Raw genomic sequence first — 24,116 nt, 5'->3', positions numbered from 1 at the left:
GAAAAGAATAACTAAACAGAAAAAACGAAATAACCATTATTTCACATTCACATTATTTCTCAAAGCCATAGGGAACCACAGCAGAGGGATGAACGAGCCACATGCAGCTCCGGAACCGCTGCACTAAATCATCAACTTGTTTCTTAGAATTGATCCTAACCAGGCTGTTTAAGGGTGTTTTTCCATTAATTAATGCTTATATTAATGATTTAATCAATTCCATTCTATCTTTAAGGGTATGTACCACCAACCTTTAAGACTGTAGTTACTACACCTCTGCCCAAAACACTTGCTGTTGATCCAAATGTTTTGGCTAATTACAGACCCATATCTATATATTCCTCCCTTTCATTTCTAGAGTCTCCGAAAAGCTGTAGAAAACCAATGACACCAGCATCGGAATGGCCTGTTTGAAGTTCTTCAGTCAAAATTTCAAGAAGATCATAGTACAAAAGGTGCAGTGCTTAAAGTTAAGAATGACATTTTAATTGCTTCAGACAATGGACGGGCCTCCATTTTGTCATGTTAGATCTTAGCGTTGCATTTGACATTTCTAACTATAAAATTTTACTACTGAGAATTTAACATGAAATTTGGATCAAGGAAACCAAACTAAGATGGTTCATATTATGATTATCACAATGGACTGCAATTTGTTCATGTCCACCAAAGTAAATCAAGAATTTCCATCGGGTTCTGTATTTGGACCAATCATTTTCACCCTCTCTATACTTCCTTTGGGCTATACAATCAAGAAGGGCTACATCAATTTCCTTGGTACACAGATGGGACCCAGCTGTGCTTACTGATGAGGCCAAATTAAGTAATTCAGCAAGCCAGACTTCAGGCATTGCACCACAGTTGTTGGATTTGGTGCTTAGCACCTTAGAGAAGCATTATCTGATCATGTAACCACTTTTGATGGAGCTACCTTGGCCTCCAGTTCCACTGTAAAGAACCTTCGAGTAATCCTACTCCTAACCAGGACATGTCCTTTGTCCCTCACATGAAATGCTTCTCTAGGACAGCATAGAATTTGAAATCCTTCTGATATAGGACTAGACTGGGAGATGGCATTGATCATCTCTCCCTCTCTTTTTCTAATTTCTTGCTTACTAATTTTTGGGTCCTTTTAAATAAGTATAACAAACTAAAATTGCCTTGAGATAACTTAGTCCTCATTTGACATTATATAAATAAAATTTGATTTGATTTGATGAAATGGTTACCAACCCGGGTCATGATTTGAATTGTTACATAGTGCAAAACAGCTCCCAGCATCATAGCCACCGTGTTGGCGTGGTCCTTGAAAAATTCCAAGCTGCCCTCAGACATCATAGGGGCGGCCACCACTCGGAATACCACCAGAGCTTGAGTTAGCCCAATGATTAGCATCAGCTGGAACACAAACACATATAACATTTTGTTGAGATTGGTGCTTGTAAGTTGCTGTTGCTCATGCTGTTACTGATGTAATAACTTGTTACTTCTGCAGTTACTCCAACTGTGACTTCTATTAATAACACTGTTGATCCAATTTTGTTGATAATTTCTGTGATGGTCAGTGGTATGTTAAAACAGGAGCAAAAGCAATGTGGGTCTATCTGAGGTTGTTTTCAGTCATTTTGCTGACGTGTGTGTGTCTTTGCCTTACCATGAGTGTTACCAGGATGAGGACCAGAGTGTTGCGCATGTAGGAATGTCTGAACTGTTTGGGTGTACAGTCTGGATCATTGACTATTTTTAGAATCAGTTCTTCCTGTCAAAACAAATACGTGAATCAAGAGCTGTAACAAGAATATGACTTTCTGCAGAATTAAACTAAATATACAAATCACCCACACAAAAAAAAACTAATCCAGAGCACACAAGGCTTGAGAATGGTGTGACAGCATTCAGCACCATGAGCAGCAGTCAACTATTTATCCATTTAAATGAAATGTACCACATAATAACAGGAATATGTCTGAAAACCATCTTTGGCCACTGGGTGTATTAAATGTATAATGGTATAGATTTCACCGATCACCATTTTCCAGGAACATCTAGCTGATGTATGTACCAACCAGACAGCAAGTATCACCCTAGTGCAGGTTGTTTACATCAAATCTAGTCACATTCCATTTTTCTTACACTGCAACCATCAACATACAAGCTTGTGTAATTTGTTGATAATAACATGTTGTTGGCTATAGCCTCTCATACCACATTTCTTTTAACAAAGGAAAACAACTGTTTTTGATGTTTGGTCTTGGTCAGCTACAACACTCAAACAGATGGTGCTGTACAGATAATAACTGATTAGAAAGGGTCAAAGTCAGTCAAGAAAAAATCCTTTTGATCAGGGGTAACCAACTCTGGTCCTGGAGAGCCACTGTCCTGCATGTTTTAGATGTTTCCTGCTCCAACACACCTGATTTAAATGAGCGGCTCCTTATCAATCCTCAGCAGAGCTTGATGACGAGCTGATCATTTGAATCAGGTGTGTTGGAGCAGAGTAACATGCAGGGCAGTAGCTCTCCAGGCCTGGAGTTGGTGACCCCTGCCTTAGATCATTAACGTCCTTACACATGCTTTAAGTCGACAGACCGTTGGGATCGTGGATTCAACTCAACAGAAACCCAGATCGCACAAAACAAGTCTTCAACTATGCAGGCTTGGGTTGCCTGTCTCCACTGCAGTGTTGGATTGCTGGTTTTCTGGTTTCTAATTTACTACAAGGCTGCGCGAATTGTGCACTGTGAAGCTTTTCTGCCCAGAAAAATGACTCTGTCCATTCCTATTTGTCCATTATCATCATCAACACAGAACTACTGCTCACTGGACTGTGTTGCTGTGGGATTTTTTTTGACAAAAAATTCCCAGAGAACCACAGCTTCAGAAAAATTCAGCTCAGCTGTCTGGTTATAGCTATTTGTTTAGATTGAGATTTGAGTCTTTTACTATATTGTAAAAAGAGTTGTTCTGAATACCAGGTAATCCTACTAGAGGGTGGGGGGGCACCCAACCAATGGGTTATGGGGCCAATCTAAATTCAACAGGCCAGCCAGGTGGCCTGTTTAAATATAGGACAGTGGTGGCATAGTGGGGAGAGCATGCACCCCACTAACAGGAAGTTACAGGGTCCTCATCAGTGACATTGGTCTGGTTAAAACCAGTCTCATTTGCTTAATGTCATCTCCCAATCTCTATCCCCCATTCCCTGTCCTTTCTAATAAAGCCTGAAAGGCTAAAAAAAATAAATAAAATGTAGCCATGATGCTCACCTTCAGGTCTTTCTATTCTTTTTTGTATTTATTTATTTTTGTCTTCATTTTCTTCATAGTTAAACACCACAAGTACCAAAACACTTTTTGTGTTTTATTATTTCACTGTCTGTGACTATCACCAGCCTTTTCTGGGGGCTAATTGGTTTATCTTTATTAACTGAAATTAGATTTGTCAGGCATGAAGGACAGTGCTACACAGTGAATCTATGGGGAAACACACAAGATGAGGCATGACGAACAAGGGAAAGGAAGCAGGCATTGTTTACAGTAGTCAGTATTATGGGAGTCTGGAGAATTTGTGTTGATCCTTGGAGAAGTGAGAGTCCAGATAGGAGAAAATGTCCTGAAAGAAGAATTAAGTTCAAGATGAATAGACAGTGGATATAGTTTCCTATATAATATAATAGGTTTAGGTTTAACTAAGCCCATTCCTCTGGGTTTCGCCAATTCTTTGTGATGTGACCCAACACATGCTGATAGGTGAAGCCAGCCATGCAAGTGGTAATGATAATTGGTAAATGGTAATTGACCCCTGAGTTGGGTCAAGGGCTCCAGACTTCCTCTCCACCCTTCCTGCAAGATCACCAAAGACACCAAACCCAGTGAGCTACTGCAGCCACAGGGCATGCCACCATCCCAGAGATCCAGAGGGGCAACAGCCAACACTCATTGGAGCATGACATGAGGGACACGAGGACCCATCAGATGGGGTTCAGTTGAAGATGGATCCAAATTTGGATTAAGTTGGATTCAAGCTGGTTTACTCGCTGGGCCCATGTAGAATTCAGTTCATTCTACACAATACATGAAACTTCACAGAATATAGACACAGAAGCAAATTTTAACAAACAATACATGCAGCAGTACCTCCTCTTCACACCAGTCATAGACCTTCCATTGAGAAACATGTCTGGCTCGATGCCTTTTCCACAGCTCCAGGAACAGAGTAGCTGAAAAAACAAAGCCACAACCAATTCAAAAGGAACTCACACACAACCACAATACCTCACATTAGACATGACAGAAAGACTCACCCCAGATTGCCATGAACATAGCAAATGCTACAGTGCCTTCATTGTCAAACAGATGGCTGACCTGCGTGGACACAACCACATCATGAATGTGAATGCACATACACACACCTTCCAAATTGTTGTGTTGGTTATGGCCAATGTTTGTCCAATGGCTCAGATCGATTTCCCTTCTTTTCTCAGCTTCAAAATGGTTTGTGTTTCTCCCATAGACAGCTTTCTTGTTTTCATCTTGGTTTATCCTTTTTAACAAGAAATCTTTATAAGGCTAAAACCTAAGTGGCTAAGTGTAGTCATTCAGAGCTATTTAATGTTTAAACAATCAATCTAAAAGACCTGGGAAACAAGAAACACCTGTCAGTTACATATTCCGATAGTTTTGCTCCCTTGAAAAATGGGTGCAATCAAATAAAAGGTGGTACTGAATGTCCTAGAATGTTTAAAGGGTATATTGCCCCCATTCAAGACCCCATTTAATCAATGTTTAGAAAAATAATATAGGAACTCTTTTTACTTCAAAATAAATACATTAAATACTTTAATTAGGCTTCTGGAGATATTTTGTGTGAAAATTTTAATTCCGCATCTGAAAAAGCTAAATTGGAAGTGACATAGGCAGAGGGAGAGCATTGAACCTGGGCAATAGGAAAACAATGGATCCCAATCTCAGTTTTGACACAAGAAACATTAAATGTGTACAGTTACAATTACAATTACACATATATGGCGGACCGCAGCCTGATACTATTGCACAGATTACCATTATATGTCAGGCAGTAGCAAAATGATTACTGGTTATCTATTACAGGCAGGAGTATTGATACTTACAAATAATCATAATTAATGATCTTGATGAAGTGTCTCATACTTGTAATATCCATCAACACTACAAGGTATAGTGCTGTGCTATTGCAGGAAACTTGCGGACTTGATGTCCTGACCGGCTGGAGATTGTGCAACCTCCACAAATGCAATAATTTGTCATGATAATAAAAAATGAATGCAACACAACACAGCTTCTCTGACTGATAACTACCTGCTCCCTAGCTCCCGCTCCCTATGTCATGTGACACAGTGTTAAAAAAAGAGCATTTTAGAGGCGAATTTGTGCTCTCATGTCTTGAAAAAAACTTTTGAAACCACCATTAACTTTTCAAATGGTATTTTTTAGACAAGATTACATGAATCAAATCAAATCAAATCAAATCAGATTTATTTGTGTAGCGCCAAATCATAACAAAGTTACATCAAGGCACTTTACATATAGAGCAGGTCTAGACCAAAGTCTTTATAAAATTATTTAAAGAGACACAACAGCTCCCCTAATGAGCAAGCACTTTGCAACAGTGGCAAGGAAAAACTTCCTTTAAGAGGCAGAAACCTCGGGCAGAGCCAGGCTCTGGTGGGCAGCCATCTGCCTCGACCGTTTGGTTTGAGAGTGGGAGAGAGTGAGAGCGAGAGAGGCATGGGGGGGTTTAGTGTAGGGTGAGAATGAGAGCAGGAGAGGGGGATATTCAAAACAGGTGTAGACAGGGGCATGATAATGCATGAAGTTCATGCAGATGAGCTGTAGTATGGAATTCAGGAAGATACGGGAGCAACAGGTGTTGCAGGAACATAGGATAGGTCTAGACAGGTTGATGATCTGGATGATGAAATGATAAAAGCTAGCGCTGAGAGATTAAGAGGCGAGAATTTTTCCAGATGTACAATAGGCGTTGCAGTTGATTCGGGAGTTGCTGTATTCAGTAGGAGATTATTGTCTAATGTAGGCAAGAGCTGATGAATTCTTTTTCTGATTGTGAGAATTTTATCTGTAAAAAAGTCCATAAAATAATCGCTGCTTAGAGTTAAGTGGATCACTGGTTCAACTGAGCTATGGCTCTCTGTCAGCCTGGCTACAGTGCTGAAGAGAAACCTGGGGTTGTTCTTGTTTTTGTCTAATAGTGCTGAGTAATATGATCTTGTAGCACTGCTGAGAGCTTATGCAACTTACTGGAACGCCAATTTCTTTATAATTTCCTTGACATCTGCTTTAAGGCACGAATTTGGGAATTATAACACGGAGCCAGCCTCCTCTGTTTTATTACTTTCTTTTTGAGAGGGGTGGCATCACCAAGATTTGAACACAGTGTGGCCATAGTGCTAATCACAAGGTCATCAACCTGTGAATGGGAGAAATCCTTATTTGAATTTAGATATGGCATTGTTGGGACTGACTGTTCTCTTTGAATTTAGCCACAGCATCTTCAGATAAACATCTTGCTTAGCTAAATTTATTCCTTGATGCTGTGTAGCCAATTAAAGTAAACTCAAATGTAATGAGGTAATGGTTGGTGTGTACTAACTCTGATAAAAACTCAGAAAACTCTGATAGGAATTCTGAGCACAGACCAGGTGGACGGTATACTGTAACTCACAGAACTGGTTTTTCACCTTTCCAGTTTGAGTGGGAAAGATAAATTATATATAAATTTGGGAAAAAATTTTTACCTGCAATATGCCCTTTAACACATCTAAATACTAAATACCATTAAATAAAAGCTGAAATTCTGAACTCGAGGCTCATATTCATCTTCTGATCTTTAACCCAAATGTCTTAAGCAACAAAAACAAAGGAATTAGCCTTGCCGTTCCAATACTTTTGGAGGAGACTGAATATTCTATTTTTTTCTATTCTATTCATCAAAATGTGCTGCTAATGAGAACGCTTGTCCCACACAAAATTTAATTGTACAGCAATGTGTTACAAAGCCAATTCTAAGGCTTTGGGACTCCAGTGAACCACAGTGAGAGCCATTATTCATAAATGGAGAACACTTGGAACAGTGGTGAACCTTACTTGGAGTAGCTGGCCTACTTAAATTACTCCACGAGTGCAGGTGGGTCACTAATTATCCCAGAACAAGATCTGAAGAACAGCAGCCCTTATTTGCCTTAGTTTTGCCACTCATTTAAGTAAGTAATTGTTCATTATTCAACAGTAAATTCCCTTCATTTCCTTCAGGGTCGATGAGGTATCTATCTATCTATCTATCTATCTATATATCTGTCTCTTTGTCTGTCTATCTGAGAGAGACTGTGCAAAAATGGTATCCTTGTTCGAGTTTCAAGTCAAAACCCACAGCTGAACTAAAAGAAGAGAAAGGGTCATTTCACATTTGCCCGAGATTTCTGTGAAAATATTCTGTGGACTGACAAAAGTCAAACCTTTCGTAAGTTGTACATTCTGCTACATTTGGGGTAAAATTAACACAGCAATTTGTAAAAAGAGCATCATGCCAACAGTCAAACATGGTACTGTGATGGTCTAGGGCTGCTTTGCTGCTTCAGGGCCTGAAGCATGCTATAATTGATGGAACCATGAATTCTGTTCTCTACCAGAAAATCCTGGAGAAGAATGTTTGGCCATCAGTGTGTGACCTTATGTTTGAGTTCACTGAGGTTATGCAGTAGGAAAATTATGTGGCTGACTTAAAACAATTCCGCAAAGAAGAGTAGGCCAAAATTCCTGCACAGCAATGTGAAAGGGTGGCTCAACCAGTTATAAGGTTTAGGGGGGCAGTTACCTTTTCACATGAATGATATAGGTTTTCTTTACATTAAAGATGAATTAATTAATTTAATGTTCATTCTTGCTGTCTTTCTTAAATTAAAATTTCTTCAATCTGAAACATGTAAGCGTAACAAAAAGGCAAAAACAGAAGAAATCCGGAAGCGGGGCCTTATAATTGTTACACGTAGTAGCTGGCAGATGTGAGAACTAGTTTTTCTGCTAATATCAATTTAAGTGATTAATTCGTATACATTGCCTTTTTTCTACAGAATCTGTATACATGATGTTAATTCAGAGCAGCTGGTTGAAAAAAAGCAGATGAACTGGACAACAACAAAGTGAAAAATGGATGATTCACCTTAGCATAGAAGCAGGTGTCTGACAGTTGCCAAACAGCACACCTGTTATCACAGCGAGGGCACATGATGATGCTGGAGTTACATACTTCCTGACTAAAGACATGCAAAGACAAAAAGTTTTCAAAGTTAATGGAAATAAAAATCAGTCATACAGTGACAATGGCTCCATTATAATAAGTCATTTATATAAAAGGACATTTTACAATTTATACATGTTTTTCTCACATGAGAGGGTTGGTGTTGAAAAAAGCAAGTCCATACAGAAACACTATGATACCCAGAGCAGCAGCTGGAACCAATAGTTTGGTGTACCAACCCAGCCATAAATAGTAAAGAGCCACCTTCTCACCAAAGTAACATCTACAGGGAGGAAAAACAAACAGACAGTCAGATCAACATACAAGAGATAACACAACCTTGGACTGATTCATATTTAATTGTTTTATAGCATTGTATCCCAGGATGAGAGAGAGCCACATGACTCCCAGCTCAATGTCTTCCAGAGGGTTGCCTCTGTTTGGATCAGGATCATTTAAGTTCCCCTTAAATTATCAACTCAAATCCACTCTAATTCAAGCACATGCATTACTGTTCTCAGAACAAATCTCCTGTCTGACTCGGGAGAAGGTGAAGAAGCCTGGCTTTAAGAAGGAAACATGTATAAATAACAGCCAGGCACACAGGCCTGGCTCCTATTAATACCTGCATTACCATGTGTCTGAAGAATCTAAACTTTTTCAAATGTCAGTCTGTCTTGAGTGCATCCACAGCTGTACAGTTGAGACTGGGCCACCTGAGATCGGTGTTAATACAAGGTCAAAACAAGGACATGGTCTCTGCACTGTGAGAATGAACAAACTTAGTCTTCACGTGACTTATACCTAAAAGGATCAAGGAAAAATGCAGGCAGTGTGGCTATCTTCAGAAACACTGAACACTAATGTGTGTGCATTTCTGTTGCAACATTATGACACTATGTTTTCCATCTCCCAAAATACACCAATTGCATCCATTATCCCTCTAAAACAGTAAGTATAGTGTTTGAGGTGCATTCACTGACTTGACATTGTTGACTGGTTGTCCTGTAAACAAGGCCGACCATCGAGCCCACTTCCTCTTCAGATCTTTCTGCTGCTTTCTCTGAGAATAATAGAACAAATCAACGTATCAGATTTATTTGGCTTGAATAATACTACACACAGCTACATGAAAACGTCAGGCTTATTTTTACACTATCATTGTTTACTCAATGGTAGAGAGAGAGAAAAGACTACAGTCACGGCTGAAATTAGCATTAAACTATATGGTCATGTATGAGAGGACAATATAGACTCTTTTAGCTCCTTGGAAATGGCCACCAGTACACATGGACCTATATAGTGGTTGGATATCATTATATACAAAAATTCTGCTACTAATTTATTTATTTGGGCTGCCCATCACACAATTTGAGGGTGCTCATTCTAGAAGACTTGTGTATGTTTCTTGTTTTTGTTTTTGCGTGTTTGTGTTTTGGCTTATGTGCCTTATTGTGTAAGTGTCTGATGTAGTATTGTATATAGAAAAACTATATGACCTCTTTCCCTCTGATGATCTGGGGCCTCATTTATAAACGTTGCGTATGCCCCTTTCCACGCAAAAGGTTGTGATCTATAAAAAAAACTATCTTGGCTGGAAAATTTGCATACCCCTATGCAAACTTTGACCCATGCTTACACACATTTTGGAGTAAAGAAATTGGTGACCCAGACTGAGTGGTGGTGAACTGAAATCAGATTGAAGAAATAAAGAGTGGGAAGAACTATTATTTTATTATTGCCCTTCAGACATTTAATTTCAATATCATGCGTTAGAGCCATGTCATCACAATGATTTAATTCAAGAGTGTTATTTTGCATTGGACTGGGTAATTGTTTTGGAAACATCTCCTTAGAATCTAACTGAAAATTCAAAATCAAAATCCCTTTTTATATTTAATCAAGACCGTCTCTGTCATTTTGTCCACTCCTGGAGTGCAGGAGCAGCAGAGGACCGTATGAGATTTGCCTACCAATGTTTTCCTGTGATACTGTGAACACAATCAAATGCCAAGAAATCCTAAGTGTGGAAATCAAAGCCATTACTAAGAAAATACACGCTCAGACTATCTGCCCACTAAGGAAAGCAGATGCTGTCTTTCCCAACGCAAGGGGTTGCCCTTTTGGGAAGCAGCAGAGTTTTTGCGTTTTGCGAGTGTTTGAGCAAAGTTCGAGCAAATTATGCATGGTTCTTCAAAAATCCAAACTGTCCCAGACATGGCTGTTTTCATTTGGACATTTTCAATCATTCATTCAATTTCAAATATACCGCCAAAAAATTTCTCAGGGCCACACTTTCACTAATGAGGAGTTAAGGTCTAGCAACTCTACTTCAGTGCCACCATGGCCACAGCAGCAATATATGGAATTGTGTTAATTAGACAAATGTTCAGAAATATTGGACATTAATGAGCAAATAAATACACACAGCCATGATATGTTAATTCTTTTTCATTTCAGGAACCTCAGTGTTGGGAAAATAAAATAGAACTTAAAGTGGACAATTGTTTAGAGCTCCTCCTGAATGTCTCAGGGCAGGCTTTCAGAGGAGCCAGTGTCCCTCTCGAGGGATCCGAGCTCCCCATAGATGGTTATACTATATACTTTCCTATTCTCGGTTCGTCAGCTGTACTTGATACTTTTCGTAACAAACCAGCCATAAAGAAAATGGTAATGTTCGCACACTTCAGTCTAAATAATATTTTTCGTGGTGGTAGTTAGCACAAACTGATTAAATCTACAAATACAGCGTTGAGCCCTGTGCGTAGTGCTGCATCATGGCACTGCTGAAGGACTATGCCAGTGGCAGAGTTAGGAGGGAGAAGGACTTCAGGGACTACAACGACTTATTGGCCCCTTATGATGACTGTCTTCTGAGCCGTTTTGGATTCCCTAAGCTGCTCTTGGATTTTTTGAGGAGCTGGGTGAAGCATTAGAGAAGGTACAACACGCCGCAACCACGCCATCCCGGTGCAGATGCAGACCCAGTTTTTAAATGCGCAGATCGCAGAGGAAAGCGTTCATGCCTGTGCACTGTTGGTGGTGGAGTGCGCCATCTGACTGCTGAAAGTTTGCTTTAAGTGTGTGTTTTAGAAAATATTTCTGGCATACGCAAACTTTGGCTTTTGAGCGTAGTTTTAAAAATAAATGGGGCCCCTATCTATTGCCCTAGTTTGTACTTCAAAAAAGTTCAAAAAAGATATCGACCAATAAAAGAAAAAGTGACCACTGACTACCAATGTAGTGTTAACTACTGAATATAATTATAATACAGTATTGACCATTTTTGCAAGCATGCACTGGTGTAATAAGTTGGTAATGACTAATGAGTACTACTGACAGGTTAAGTATGTGTATGATCTTGTTAAAATATGATTTTCTTGCAATGATTGTGATATGCTCTTTGTTTGTGATTACACTTACATTTACAGTATATAACGAGTATGTCTATGATGATTCTCATTCATCCAGGTCATTGTACTCTGTCTCAAAATTGATTCGTAGGCAACTGTATTTGTCGAGGAAGACGTTGAAGACATTTCGCCTCTTATCGAAGGGGCTTCATCAGTTCATGTTAGTTGGTCTACTAGTCAGCACTAGTCTGACTAAATGGAATATAATGAGTATGTTTAGTAAAACCATTTTCTCAGAATGAATTAAAAATATCTAAATACATGTTCAAATTGTTGTTGAATGAACACTAAGCAGCTGTTTCTTTCAGAGAAACTTAAAGATGTAGCTCAGTATCAGCTGATACTCTGATGTTAAAGGGACAGCAGTTTGTAGTCTAAGACTGTCTCACCTCATGGAGGCAGAATATGGTTTCAAAAACATCTTTCATCAGTAGTTCTTCCAGGTTCTCTGTGAGAGGAGAATAACATGTTAGCATGATAGGTTGTTTTGTTTTCTGTTCTGACTGATTATCATTATTTACAGATGCTAACAGTGTATGAAAGTACTAAAGATTGTGACAGAGTATGAAAAACATCACCTCCAGTGTTGATAAAGGTCTGATGAAGGATGAAATGGACAACCCTGATTCTAGACAAACAACAAACATTTGAGTGAAATTCAGTGAATACATGACTCACTCATTTTAATTTCATGCTCTTACTGTTTTCAAACATAAAGTATTAGTGTAATACATAATGTATTAGTCTTCTGTTATGCCGCAATACAACTGAGTAAGACACTTTTAAGATCTTTCAAAGATGTATGGAATTCTTTGACATAGAAAAATCTCTACTGTCCATGCAATGCATTTGTTTGTTGATTTGGGCCAGGTGACCAACATCATAGATATTTCAATCAAATACTCGAAGACATCCTCAAAAATCAGGTTTATTGTGTTTAAATGTCAGAGCATCATACTGCATTGATACATAAAATAAAGTGGTTGTTACAGTGTCTGTTGACCACAGCTACTTCATACTGTGCCACCTCATTGGCTTCCTGCAGCTGATTGTAGACAGCAGGTCATGTAGATACATCTGCAACTGCTCAGTCAGAGCTTAGTGTCATTATTACTGCACATAAACCAGAATGAAATCCTAAGAGATGTAATCATTATCATCAGTGTTACAGCTGTTGTTGATTCAAATTGAAGATAACTGCACTCCTGAAGCACCTCTTTCCTCCAAAGAAAGAGATCAGGGAGGATCATCAAGAAGCGGTGAAGTATGTCTGAATGCTGAATGATCCTCTGATATAATGTGCACAGCATTATCCGTCAGATGTTGGGACACACTTTCCTACTAATTTGAATAGGAACATACGGTGCTATGAAAAAGTATTTGACCCCTTCCTGATTTCTTACTTTTTTGCATGTGTGCCACACTCAGCTGTTTTAGATCATCAAACAAATTTAAATATTAAAAAAAGATAACCCAAGTAAACATAAAATGCAGTTTTTCTGTGATGATTTTATCTGTTAAGAGAAAAATACTATCCAAACTTACATGATCCTGTGTGAAAAGTAATTGCCCCCCTTGTTAAATGATGAGGTTAACTGTGATTTATCATATTATTGTGGAAAGCTGAGTTCAATTTCATACCCACACCCAGGCCTGATTGCTGCCAGGCCTTTCAAATAAAGAGATCACTTAAACAGAACCTGTCTGACAAGGTGAAGTAGGACATATTGAACCCAAAAATGATGCTGTGATCCAAAGAAATTCAGGAGCAGATAAGAAGAAAAGTAATTGACATGTCTCAGTCTGGAAAAGGTAACAAAGCCATTTCTAAATCTTTGGGACTCCAGCGAACCATGGTGAGAGCCATTATCCACAAATGGAGAAAGCATGGTACAGTGGTGAACCTTCCCAGGAGTGGCTGGCCTACAAAAGTTACCCCAAGAGCACAGCGACAACTGATCCAAGAGGCCACAAAGGAACCCAGAGCAACATCTAAACAACTACAGGCCTCACTCGCCTCAGCAAAGGTCAGTGTTTATGACTCAACCATAAGAAAGAGACTAGGCAAAAATGACATGCATGGCAGAGTTCCAAGGTGAAAGCCACTGCTGACAAAAAAGAACATAAAGGCTCATCTTACTTTTGCCAAAAAACATCTTAAAATATTCTGTGGACTGATGACACAAAAGTTTAACTTTTGGGAAGGAGGGCATCCCATTAGATCTGGCGTAAATTGAACACAGCATTTGATTTAAAAAAAACAAAAAAAAAAAAAAAAAACATCATACCAACAGTGACACATGGTGGTGGTAGTGTCATGGTTTGGGGCTGCTTTGTTGCTTCAGGAGGTGGATGACTTGCTCTGATTGAAGGAACCATGAACTCTGCTCTCTACCAACAAATCCTGAAGGAGAATGTCCGGCCATCAGTTTGTGACCTCAAGCTGAAGCGCGCTTGGGTTCTGCAACAGGGTAATTGATCCAAAGCACTCCAGCAAGTCCACTTCTGAATGGCTTAAAAAAACTAATTTAGGGCTTTGGAGTGGTCTAGTCAAAGTCCAGACCTGAACCCAATTGCGATGCTGTGGCATGGTGGGCCAAAATTCCTCCACAGCGACGTGAAAGACTCATTGCCAGTTGTTGCAAACGCTTGACTGCAGTTGTTGCTGCTAAGGGTTGGTCAACCAGTTATTAGGTTTAGGGGGCAATTACTTTTTCACATGGGCCATGTAGGTTCAGATGGCTTTTTTCCCTTAATAAATTTGCACACAAGTACACACAAAATACACTTAAAACTGCATTTTGTGTGTACTTGTGAGTTATCTTATAAACTTATATTTAAGTTTGCTTGATCTGAAATGGCTAAGAGTGACAAAGATGCAAAAAAGTAAGAAATCCGTAGGGGGGAAATACTTTTTCACAGCACTGTATGTCCAAACTTTTGGCATTTAGTGTAAATGTGTGTTTGTCACCTGGTTGCTTGGGTGACTGTTCCTCTCACATCTCCACACCAGTTGCAAGAGTCAGAGACCTTGAGGAGATACTGGTAGTCTTCGAACATCTTACTGGGAGCACGCAACCCAAAGAACACTTTGTCATCATGAGCAATCCTCTAACAGACAAACACATCAACACCACACTCATCAGTTGGTATCATAGGTTCATGCAATCATTCACTACATGATGTTATCTGTCAGGTCATTGTTTTGAAGAAACTCACAGTGATAGAGATGTTTTTCTTCTTCAGCTGCTCAATGAACGCTTGTTGTCTCTGAGACTTCTGGTTGTTGTCATTATCCACCTTGTGAGCCACAAGGACATAATCAAATGTCCGGTGAGCGGGCTGTTCAGACACAAGACATACTCTGATCAATGACACTGAGGAGCCACAAGCTGTCCACAGAATATTCTCACCCAAACTTGTCACCTAAATGTCAATTGACAATTTTGACAATAATAAATCAGAGGGCTCACACATCAGGCAATGAGTACCATCGAACATGTGGCCACTTTTAAATCAGGGAGGTCAGGGGCCTATGCTCCATCTCAAATCTAATCAGACCAATACTGTCAGAGAAAGCTAGATCTGTGGCTGATAAAAATATGCTTTCCTGCGGATACACGCCTTACCTTCATGTTAGATTTTGTTAACTAATAGGCCCATCACCAGCTCATCTCTGTAAGTTTGTATGTCTTCATGTCTGATGCCAAATAAATTTCAAGAGAAGAGAGAGTCTGTTTGTCACTGAAATAACTTCCCTTTGATTTTCACTATGCTGCAATTTGCTTTTCAGTTTATGCCTAGTTTCTGTACTGTAGTCTGACAAGGAAATGAGTAGCCAATGAAAAACTGCAATCCAAAACAAACACATTAACAGGAAACCCTGTTCCAATATAGAAAAAATGGAGAGCAGATAGTCAGACTGCAGACATGTCTTGAAGACATAAGTCTGGATGACTGAAAATGTTTTACTTCTCAACTCTGACAAAACAGAAGTTATTGTACTTGGCCATAAGCACCTCAGAAAAATACTATCTAATCATCTCATCAGTCTAGACAGCATCACTTTGGCTTCCAGCTCCACTGTAAGAAACCTTGGAGTCATTTTTGACCAGGACATGTCCTTTGTCCCTCATATAAAACAAGTCAGTTGGGCAGCTTTCTTCCAACTGAGAAACCTTAGGAAAATCAGAAACATCCTTTCTCAGGATGATAAAGAAAAACTGCTCCATGCATTTGTAACTTCTAGGCTGGACTACTGTAACTCATTACTATCTGGATGTACAAACAAATCTCTAAAAGGCCTTCAGTTGATTCAGAACGCTGCTGCACGAATATTAACAGGAACTAGGAAAAGAGATCATATCTCTCCTGTGTTAGCTGCTCTTAATTGGCTGCCAGTAAAATATAGTGTAGAATTCAAAAGTCTTCTTTTAACATATAAAGCTCTCAATGGCCAAGCTCCATCATATCTCAGAGAGCTCATAGTTCCTTACTGTCCTAGTCGGCCACTCCGCTCTCTAGATAGAGGTTTACTTGTGGTTCCTAGAGTCTCCAAGAGAAAATCTGGAGGCAGATCTTTCAGTTATCAGGCTCCTCTTCTATGGAACCAACTTCCAGTATCAGTGCGGGGGGCGGACTCTTTAGCAATTTTCAAGACCAGGCTTAAAACGTTTCTGTATGACAGAGCTTATAGTTAAAAAGTTAAAGTCCTCTACTCTTTAGCTATGCTGCTGTAGGCCTAGGCTACTGGGGGAAGGACTGAGCTTCTCTCTCTCTCTGTCACCCTCTCTCCCCCTCTCCCTCTTTCTCTCTCGCTCGCGCTCCCTTCCTTCCCCCTTGCATGCGCTGATAAGAACCATCCTTCTTAAAAAACACAGTTTCACCCAGTTGTACGCATTTATACCGCATTTACTAACCATGTTCTGCCAAAGTCTCTGTCTCCCCCAGTTCCTCTCCCCACTCTCCCTGTCCTCGTCCTGCAGGTGGTGACTCATCGCCATCCCATGTTCCTACAACACCTGCTGGTCCCATATCTTCATGAATTCTGTACTACAGCTCAACTCCATGAACTCTTTCTCTCGCTCTCTCCCACTCTCAACCCAACCGGTCGAGGCAGATGGCCGCCACCCCTGAGCCTGGTTCTGCCCAAAGTTTCTGCCTCTTAAAAGGAAGTTTTTCCTTGCCACTGTTGCCAAATGCTTGCTCATCGGGGGATCTGTTGGGTCTCTTTAAATAATTTTATAAAGAGTTTGGTCTAGACCTGCTCTATATGTAAAGTGCCTTGATGTAAATTTGTTATGATTTGGCGCTATACTAATAAATCTGATTTGATTTCAAACAAAACAAAAAAATATAAATGATTAAATTAATGGGAAAGTATATCGTGCATATCCAGACAACACAAGAAGAGTTCCAAGCTTCTTCTGGGAGCTATAAAGGTAACAGCTTGAGCTTTAGTCTGAGAGGCCAACCCTACAGACTGTCTGTAAACCTGAATGTAGACCCTGGAACTGCCAAGGGAAGTCAATGCTGGACAGTCCTAACCTGCATCTCAGTAAAGGCTGTCAGGGGGTGACTATTGGCTGTAAATAGTGGTCAGATTGTACTGGAGTCTGTCTGTATTGAAATTGTCCCTTGTTCTATTAGCTCAGTAAACATTTTCCTAGTGGGTTTCTGGTCTCACTATCTAAGTTCAAGTCTTCAAGATAACATGATGCAAATTTTTTTATGATGTCTGTTATCTCCTATTTCCATTACATAATGTCTCTCATCTAACAATCTCTTCTCGAATGATCACATTGGAGCCCTTACAAGTCTCTGTAGAAACTATCAACCATTAATTGAATTTCAATAAGTTATGTATTGCACTTAAAGTTCATGATGACTATTTTTGAAATCCCTTTTTGTTGATCTGATAAAGAACACTCTGTACTTTTCTTCTGTCACTCACATTTTCAAGAGCGAGAGAGACTGTCAGAGGTTTCTTACCATTGCAGGAAGTAAAGGCTCAGTCGTGTCCAATTGTCTACCCCATAGCTCCATGTGCTCCTTTAAAACACACATGCCAATTATTACAACTACACACACTGTACTTTAAAAAGATGTATCATTACAACTATACACAATGTACAGTAAATATATATATATATATATAAAAAAAAACACTTTACAGTAAAAACATGTATCTTTCTGACAGCATTTTCCAGGTTCACCAGTTAGCATGTGGTGTTTCACATTAGCAAACAATTTTAGCATTTATTTTAGCAAATAGGTAATGTGGGTGCATAAAACATAGTATTGACTCAATTCATTTGCATGATTCATTCATTCATTCATTCATTCATTCATTCATCTTCTACTGCTTATCTATTTCTGGGTGGTGGGGGATGTTAAGGCCAATCCCAACTCATATTGGACAAGAGTGGGGTACACCCTGGACAGGTTGCCAGTCTATCACAGGGCCAACACATAGAGACAGAGTGAACAACCACTCACACCTAAGGCAAATTTTGAGTCACCAATTAACCTAAACTGCAGCAGAGCGGCATTGTGGTTACTGCCGTTGACCCACAACAAGAAGATCACAGGGCCTTGCTGTGCGGAGTTCGCATGTTCTCCCCGGTTTAGGGTAGTTGGTGACTCTAAATTGTCCTTAGTTCCGAGTGTGAGTGTGAGTGGTTGTTGGTCTCTGTCTGTCTCTGTGTGTTGGCCCTGCGATGAACTGGCAACCTGTCCAGTGAGTACCCCACCCTCGTCCAATGTGAGTTGGGATTGGCTCCAGCACCCCCTGCGACAGGGACACGGATAAGCAGTAGAAGATGAATGAATGAACCTTAAAATGCATATCTTTGGATCGTGGGAGTACCCTGAGGAAGCCCACACAAGCACGGGGAGGACATGCAAACTCTGCACAGAAAGGCCCCAGGCCTGGGAACCGAACCAGCGACTTATTTGTTTGATATCTTTTCTTTGGGCTCTTCTGTTACAGTAGCTTACTAACCATTATCTCCTAATATGTAAAAGTTGGTGACCTACGGTGATACTTAGTTTGGCTCTGTGAGCTGAATTATATAAAGATGAGTGGTTATTTTCACACAGTAAGGATTTAATCAGTTTTCTTTTTGGACATGTACTAATAAGATATTAAGGTGTCTTATCTGGAGTATTGATTAAAAACTTAGAGGTTCTAAAAGACAAAAATTCTCTTCAGATTTAACAGTGTTCATTTCAGTTTCTCAGAGGAAATAGATCTTTACTTTATATTTCCCTGTTAAAAATGAAAATTTCTGAACAAAATCATGCAAGCCAGAAGTTTATTTAGTTTTATTTAGTTTATTTATTTATTTAGAAAATGTAGAAGTTTCAGTGTGCTTCAGTATTATGACTCCATGCTATGTCTTCATATTATTACTCAGCAGCCTTTAGGGCGGTTTTATGTGTAAGTCACTTTTTTGTGTGCGTTTCAGGAGTGGAGGGGTAGTTGTGGATTGTTGGACTGTATTAATTTGGGGTTTTATCTTGCTCTATGCATACCTGCAAGTTGATTGTGTGTTGATATAGAGGTGTGTCTTTCAACAGACACTGTTTGGATGAAAAGCACGCACATCACATAAGTCTGGCCCAGTCATGTTTGCAACAAAGCTTTCTTTTCATTATTACTTGATCTGTCAATCATTTTCTTCATCACTTGATAATTTTTTGGTCATTAAATCTTACAGCATCGGTTTTTATTCGTTTGTTTTAATTTTCTTCATCTCTAAAAAGATATTGAGAAGCTTGCAGGTCCAGACCTGCCCAACTCACTGAGAACCTCTCATCACCAGGTTATTCTGGTAGACCAGTGACATAAACTGGATCTAGAGTAATTACTGCAGTAGACCTTCAACATTAATGTGACTTCAACTTCTCCCAGAAAGGCACAGGTTTGACTGGTGCTGTATGAAGTTTTAATACATACTGAAGTGCATGATCTACTCAAATGTTCAAATATCCATGTATGGGTATACAATGTCTACAAACCTTTAGGCAAATTAGAGAAACAGGTTGGACTTTCAGAACCTACTTCCATTGGTACTCATCAATCAGTAACAACTACACCATAAACCATCCATTTTGAGGCTTGGCTATTTATAACAATTTGAGAGAATTTTATAAAAAGCTATTTAACAATGACTCCAAGCCTTAGAAAAGTTGAAAACTATTAAATATAAGAAGTGGATCTCAGACATGCGACAGATGACCAACGAGACATATTTTTACGATGATAAATCATACATTTCTCTGTGTATGTTGTTTAATAAAAATATGCATCTGAAAACTGTCGCTATTTCCTATTTTTTTATTTATTTATTTATTTTAAATTTCTATTTGAGAAAGCTATATACAGAATAAAACGGTATGAGATGAAAAGCTTCTCTATCGAGACAACATGAGACAATTAAGAGTGTGTTTACCTGGCGATTCTTGAAGAACATGTCGGACCTTGATCCTCAGGCAAGAACCTTCAGAAGAAAATGTCCCTTGTTAGCCAAGTCCGTTCAAAGCGTTAACGCTTTATCTCATTTGCTTTAACCACCGTCGATTTCCATGAACAAAAAATGGGACAATCATTTCTCTACTTCCGGATATTTACAGGTGAGCGTTGCTCTGTGTGGACAGGTAAAGGTATGTCGAGGCGATGACGTCATCTCCCAGAAAAAAGGGACGGTCTGATGAGGAGTTCAATGTTCGCGGGAAAAATGTAAAGCACTTGACCTCAAAGTTCCATGTTCAGCGGCTGACATAATTTTCATTGAGGTGTCGCAAACGCCTGGAACCGTATCTATATTTCATTCAGGCTCATCATGAGTTCCTCTTTCAGTTAATGAGGTTTGTGTGTGTTTGTGTCTTGGAGCAATACATCTTCTCATTTAATGGAGCTATTATGAAACATATTTGTTCAGTGATATGGAGTAGAACCTAGAGTTTACATAGTCCAGATAAACTCTCTAGATTCTCAGCATTTCAGCTGGAGATAGATGTAATTTTTTAAAATGCAAATGAAAACTACGGACTGAGTAGAGTGAGGATCTTGACCTGCAGAGGAAGACTCTGGTCAAAGCACTTCAAATTCAAATTCCTTTATTTGTCCCACAGTAGGAGAATTGCAGTTGTACTTGTGGCTATCTCCACATTGTTAATTTCCAGTGCTCAGTCTATTATAATCAAGTCCAACAGTTTTTAAACCTCTTCATTTTTTTTCTGTTGAAAGGCTTCTTGGGGGTGGGGGGCGGGGGTTCCTTATCTAGGGAACATGTCTTGTATGCTGTAAGGAATGCATAGTCCCTTAGGGCTGTTGTTGTGGATATGTTGTGCCAGTTGTTGGAGTTAAACACAAGCTGGATATACTTGCAAATGTGTAAATGTTATTTTATATCAAAATAAAAATAAATAACAACTTTCCCTTACAGAATAATACATTGTCATACTACTGATTTGGAATAAGTAATTCACTGAAACCTAGTCAATGTGTACATACTCAGTATCCAGGGTTTACCGCATCATTATCAAATCAAACAGAAGCTACTTGATGCAGGTAACTACTGATCAAATGTGCTGAAGGGTTGAATATACTGTAGTGAGCTAATGAAGGTAACAGATGATTTAATCAGCTGTATACAAATAATAAAGTAAATATTAGCTCCTTGACTTGGTAGGAAAAGTGTCACTTTACTTGAAAATAAAAACTTTTTGGAAGAAAACCTCACAAACCATAGTAAAATTATGAAAAAATCTATGACTTTAAGTAGGTGTTACTGGTCCTATGACATCACTATGACATCCTGTGATTTGGTTGGAGAGGCAAAAACAGATGAAGGTATCATTTTAGAAGTCTGACTTTGACACAAGTCATTCACGGATTCATCTTATCTCTCAACTTCTTCTGTCACTGGGGGTGCTGAAGCCAATCCCAGCTCACATTGGGCGAGGGCCGGGTACACCCTGGACAGGTTGCCAGTCCATCGCAGGGCAAAACACGTGGAGATAGACAGAGACCAACAACCACTCACACTCACAATCAGAACTAAGGGCAATTTAGAGTCGCCAACTACCCTAAACATGCATGTCTCTAGACCGGGGAGAACATGCAAACTCTGCACAGCAACCATTCACATTCATACTCATACCTACATGCATGCAAGACATGCATGCCTTCAGACTGTGGGAGGAAACCAGAGTGCCTGGAGTAAAACCCATGCAAGCATGGGGAGAACATGGAAATTTCACCTCGGTAGGCGACAGGCCCAGGAATTGAACCCACCATCTTCTTGCTGTGAGGCAATGGTGCCAACAACTCTGCTGCCATACAAGTCTGGGAAGTCTGGGATGATGCAATCCAAGCTCAGACACACACCTGCAGTCAATGATGTCATCAGACTGCTCTGATATGAGAGCAGCTGATCAACTGTTATTGCTGACATTTGTGTTAGACTGCAGAACACACACAAAGACAGACATAGAGACACACACACACACACACACACACACACACACAGACAAATATACAGACGCACACAGACATATCCTCATTCATCAAGGTCAAAGTCAGATCTGTTAAACAATTGAATCGAACACAATCAGTTCTCCAAACCAAAATGCGATCGGGGTGACTTTTGAACATTTCAAAATTTCCTGTGGCACTTCAAAATTTCCCTGGAATTTTCTAGTGTAACTTTATCATTCGCTTCTGTCATGTCAGTCAAAATTAACTATACTTGTGCATCCTGAATAGTCATTTCCTGTAAGACTAATAATCCTCATTTCATTGTTTGTATGTTCCTTCCAAAATGTCGAACTAAATGTCAAAATCTGTCAAGCATATTGTATAAATTTTTATCTTTTTCTTTCCTGAAAATAGTGCATACAACAAAAAACATTTGCTGACTTTTTAGACACTCTTTACAGGGACATAGTCCCTGAGAATGAGAGGGGTCCAACAGGAGACCATCTGAACAAATATGTTGTTGTTTTGGATAATGTCCATTTTCACCACTCAGATGTGGTCAGACAATGGTTTACAGTACATGATAGTATGCTGGTGGAATATCTCCCTCCCTACTCACCATTCCGAAATCCAATAGACTAGTTTTTCTTCCTGGAGGTGGAAGTTATATGACCAGCATCCATGTACCTAAATGGCCCTGCTAGCGGCTATGGATGCAGCATGTGACAACATCACAGCAGAGTCCTGCAGAGAGCGCCACAGGAGGAGATGCTTTCCTCGCTGCATTGATGATATTCACTGTGATGTAGATGAAAATATGTGGCCAGACAGAGAGGAACATCTAGATGTGCATGAAAGATTTATAGTAATGTGTATGTTCAGTTCCAATATTTACTGTAATATTGTTTCCAGTTCTACCCAAAGGGAATTTAGAGTAAACACAAAAACTTGTGCAACTAACTTTTTGTGTTTGTTGTAAATAAGAATGTATTTTTTCTTTTTCACAATGCTGTGTACAAATTAGAATTGCAAAGAACATATGCAATAGAAATGTGAAAGTTATATATTCAGTGTCTTCTAATCAATTTCCTCACTAAATACAGTAATGTGTAACTTTACTGTAGTTTTCTGTTGCTGTCTAGAGCATTTTCAGGTAGTGTCACCAAGATCTGACTTTTTTGCCTTGGAAACCATTTACAGAGTAAACTGTCATAATGAAAACATGACTAAGCCATTTGACTATCTTGTTCATAAACCATGATGTCAGGACTTTCATTTTGACGACACTGACACTTTTACTGACAAGGATACTTGCTTTTGAGTAATGAACTATCCAGTTAAACCATGTTATGCACTTTTGCAGGTTATCAAATAGGTTTTTCAGTTTGTACTAATTGTTTTGAGAAATGCATCAACTGTTCTGCAAATGTTAATAGTGTTGTGAGAAATGCACCAAAGTGACTGAGAAAAACTGTAAGAACGAGCCAGTTCACAAGTCATGATCAGTCCTCCTCTTTCTCTGAATTTCTCCTTTAATTTTAATTCTTCTTCTTGAAGGAATTGAAGAAAAATCCTTCTCTGAATTTGTTTTTGTTCCTCCTCCCTTGTTGGACCCATAGTTTTCTCATATTGTTGTCCTTGAGTTTTTCTTCTTGCTGCTCTATTCTTCCATCCTTGCCTTCCTTCCTGCACTCTGCCCCTTATTCCTCCCGCTCAAGGTGTCTGAAGTACATCTGCTTCTTCTTTCCTCTGAAAGCTAACAGCTGATTTGCACTTAGTTCTTTCAGCAGTCTGTTGGTCTGGAGAAGATGATCTTCTGCAGGAAATTTCAGGATGAATCACTCTGTGTCTCTAACTGCAGACTAGAGAGGATGTTGATAGATGCTGCCTTGTTGTCCGTATCTTGTCTTGGTCATCCAGATTAT

The 24,116-nt window shown here is 39.4% G+C and overlaps 1 protein-coding gene across 2 annotated transcripts in view; it reads right to left on the bottom strand.

Moving 5' to 3' along the window:
- Positions 1-20,370, bottom strand: part of LOC115040729 (anoctamin-9-like) — a 32,664-nt gene extending 12,294 nt beyond the window's left edge. The window contains exons 1-13 of one of the 2 annotated variants that reach the window (XM_029497712.1): positions 20,162-20,370; positions 17,697-17,756; positions 14,925-15,047; positions 14,677-14,816; positions 12,284-12,333; positions 12,095-12,153; positions 9,276-9,355; positions 8,441-8,575; positions 8,215-8,308; positions 4,304-4,364; positions 4,137-4,219; positions 1,655-1,759; positions 1,234-1,398 (exon numbers count right to left, since the gene is read on the bottom strand). In XM_029497712.1, the coding sequence (XP_029353572.1) occupies positions 1,234-1,398; positions 1,655-1,759; positions 4,137-4,219; positions 4,304-4,364; positions 8,215-8,308; positions 8,441-8,575; positions 9,276-9,355; positions 12,095-12,153; positions 12,284-12,333; positions 14,677-14,816; positions 14,925-15,047; positions 17,697-17,756; positions 20,162-20,182 (1,176 nt within the window). In that variant the 5' untranslated portion in view covers positions 20,183-20,370. The remainder of the gene's footprint in view (positions 1-1,233; positions 1,399-1,654; positions 1,760-4,136; positions 4,220-4,303; positions 4,365-8,214; positions 8,309-8,440; positions 8,576-9,275; positions 9,356-12,094; positions 12,154-12,283; positions 12,334-14,676; positions 14,817-14,924; positions 15,048-17,696; positions 17,757-20,161) is intronic. The other variant, XM_029497713.1, reaches the window with a different exon arrangement.
- Between the last annotated feature and the right edge of the window lie 3,746 nt (positions 20,371-24,116).

This window comes from Echeneis naucrates, chromosome 3, assembly GCF_900963305.1.
Source record: "Echeneis naucrates chromosome 3, fEcheNa1.1, whole genome shotgun sequence".
Classification (NCBI taxonomy): domain Eukaryota; kingdom Metazoa; phylum Chordata; class Actinopteri; order Carangiformes; family Echeneidae; genus Echeneis; species Echeneis naucrates.
Note: the sequence above shows the minus strand (reverse complement) of the source record. Positions and strands in the feature narration are given on the sequence as shown.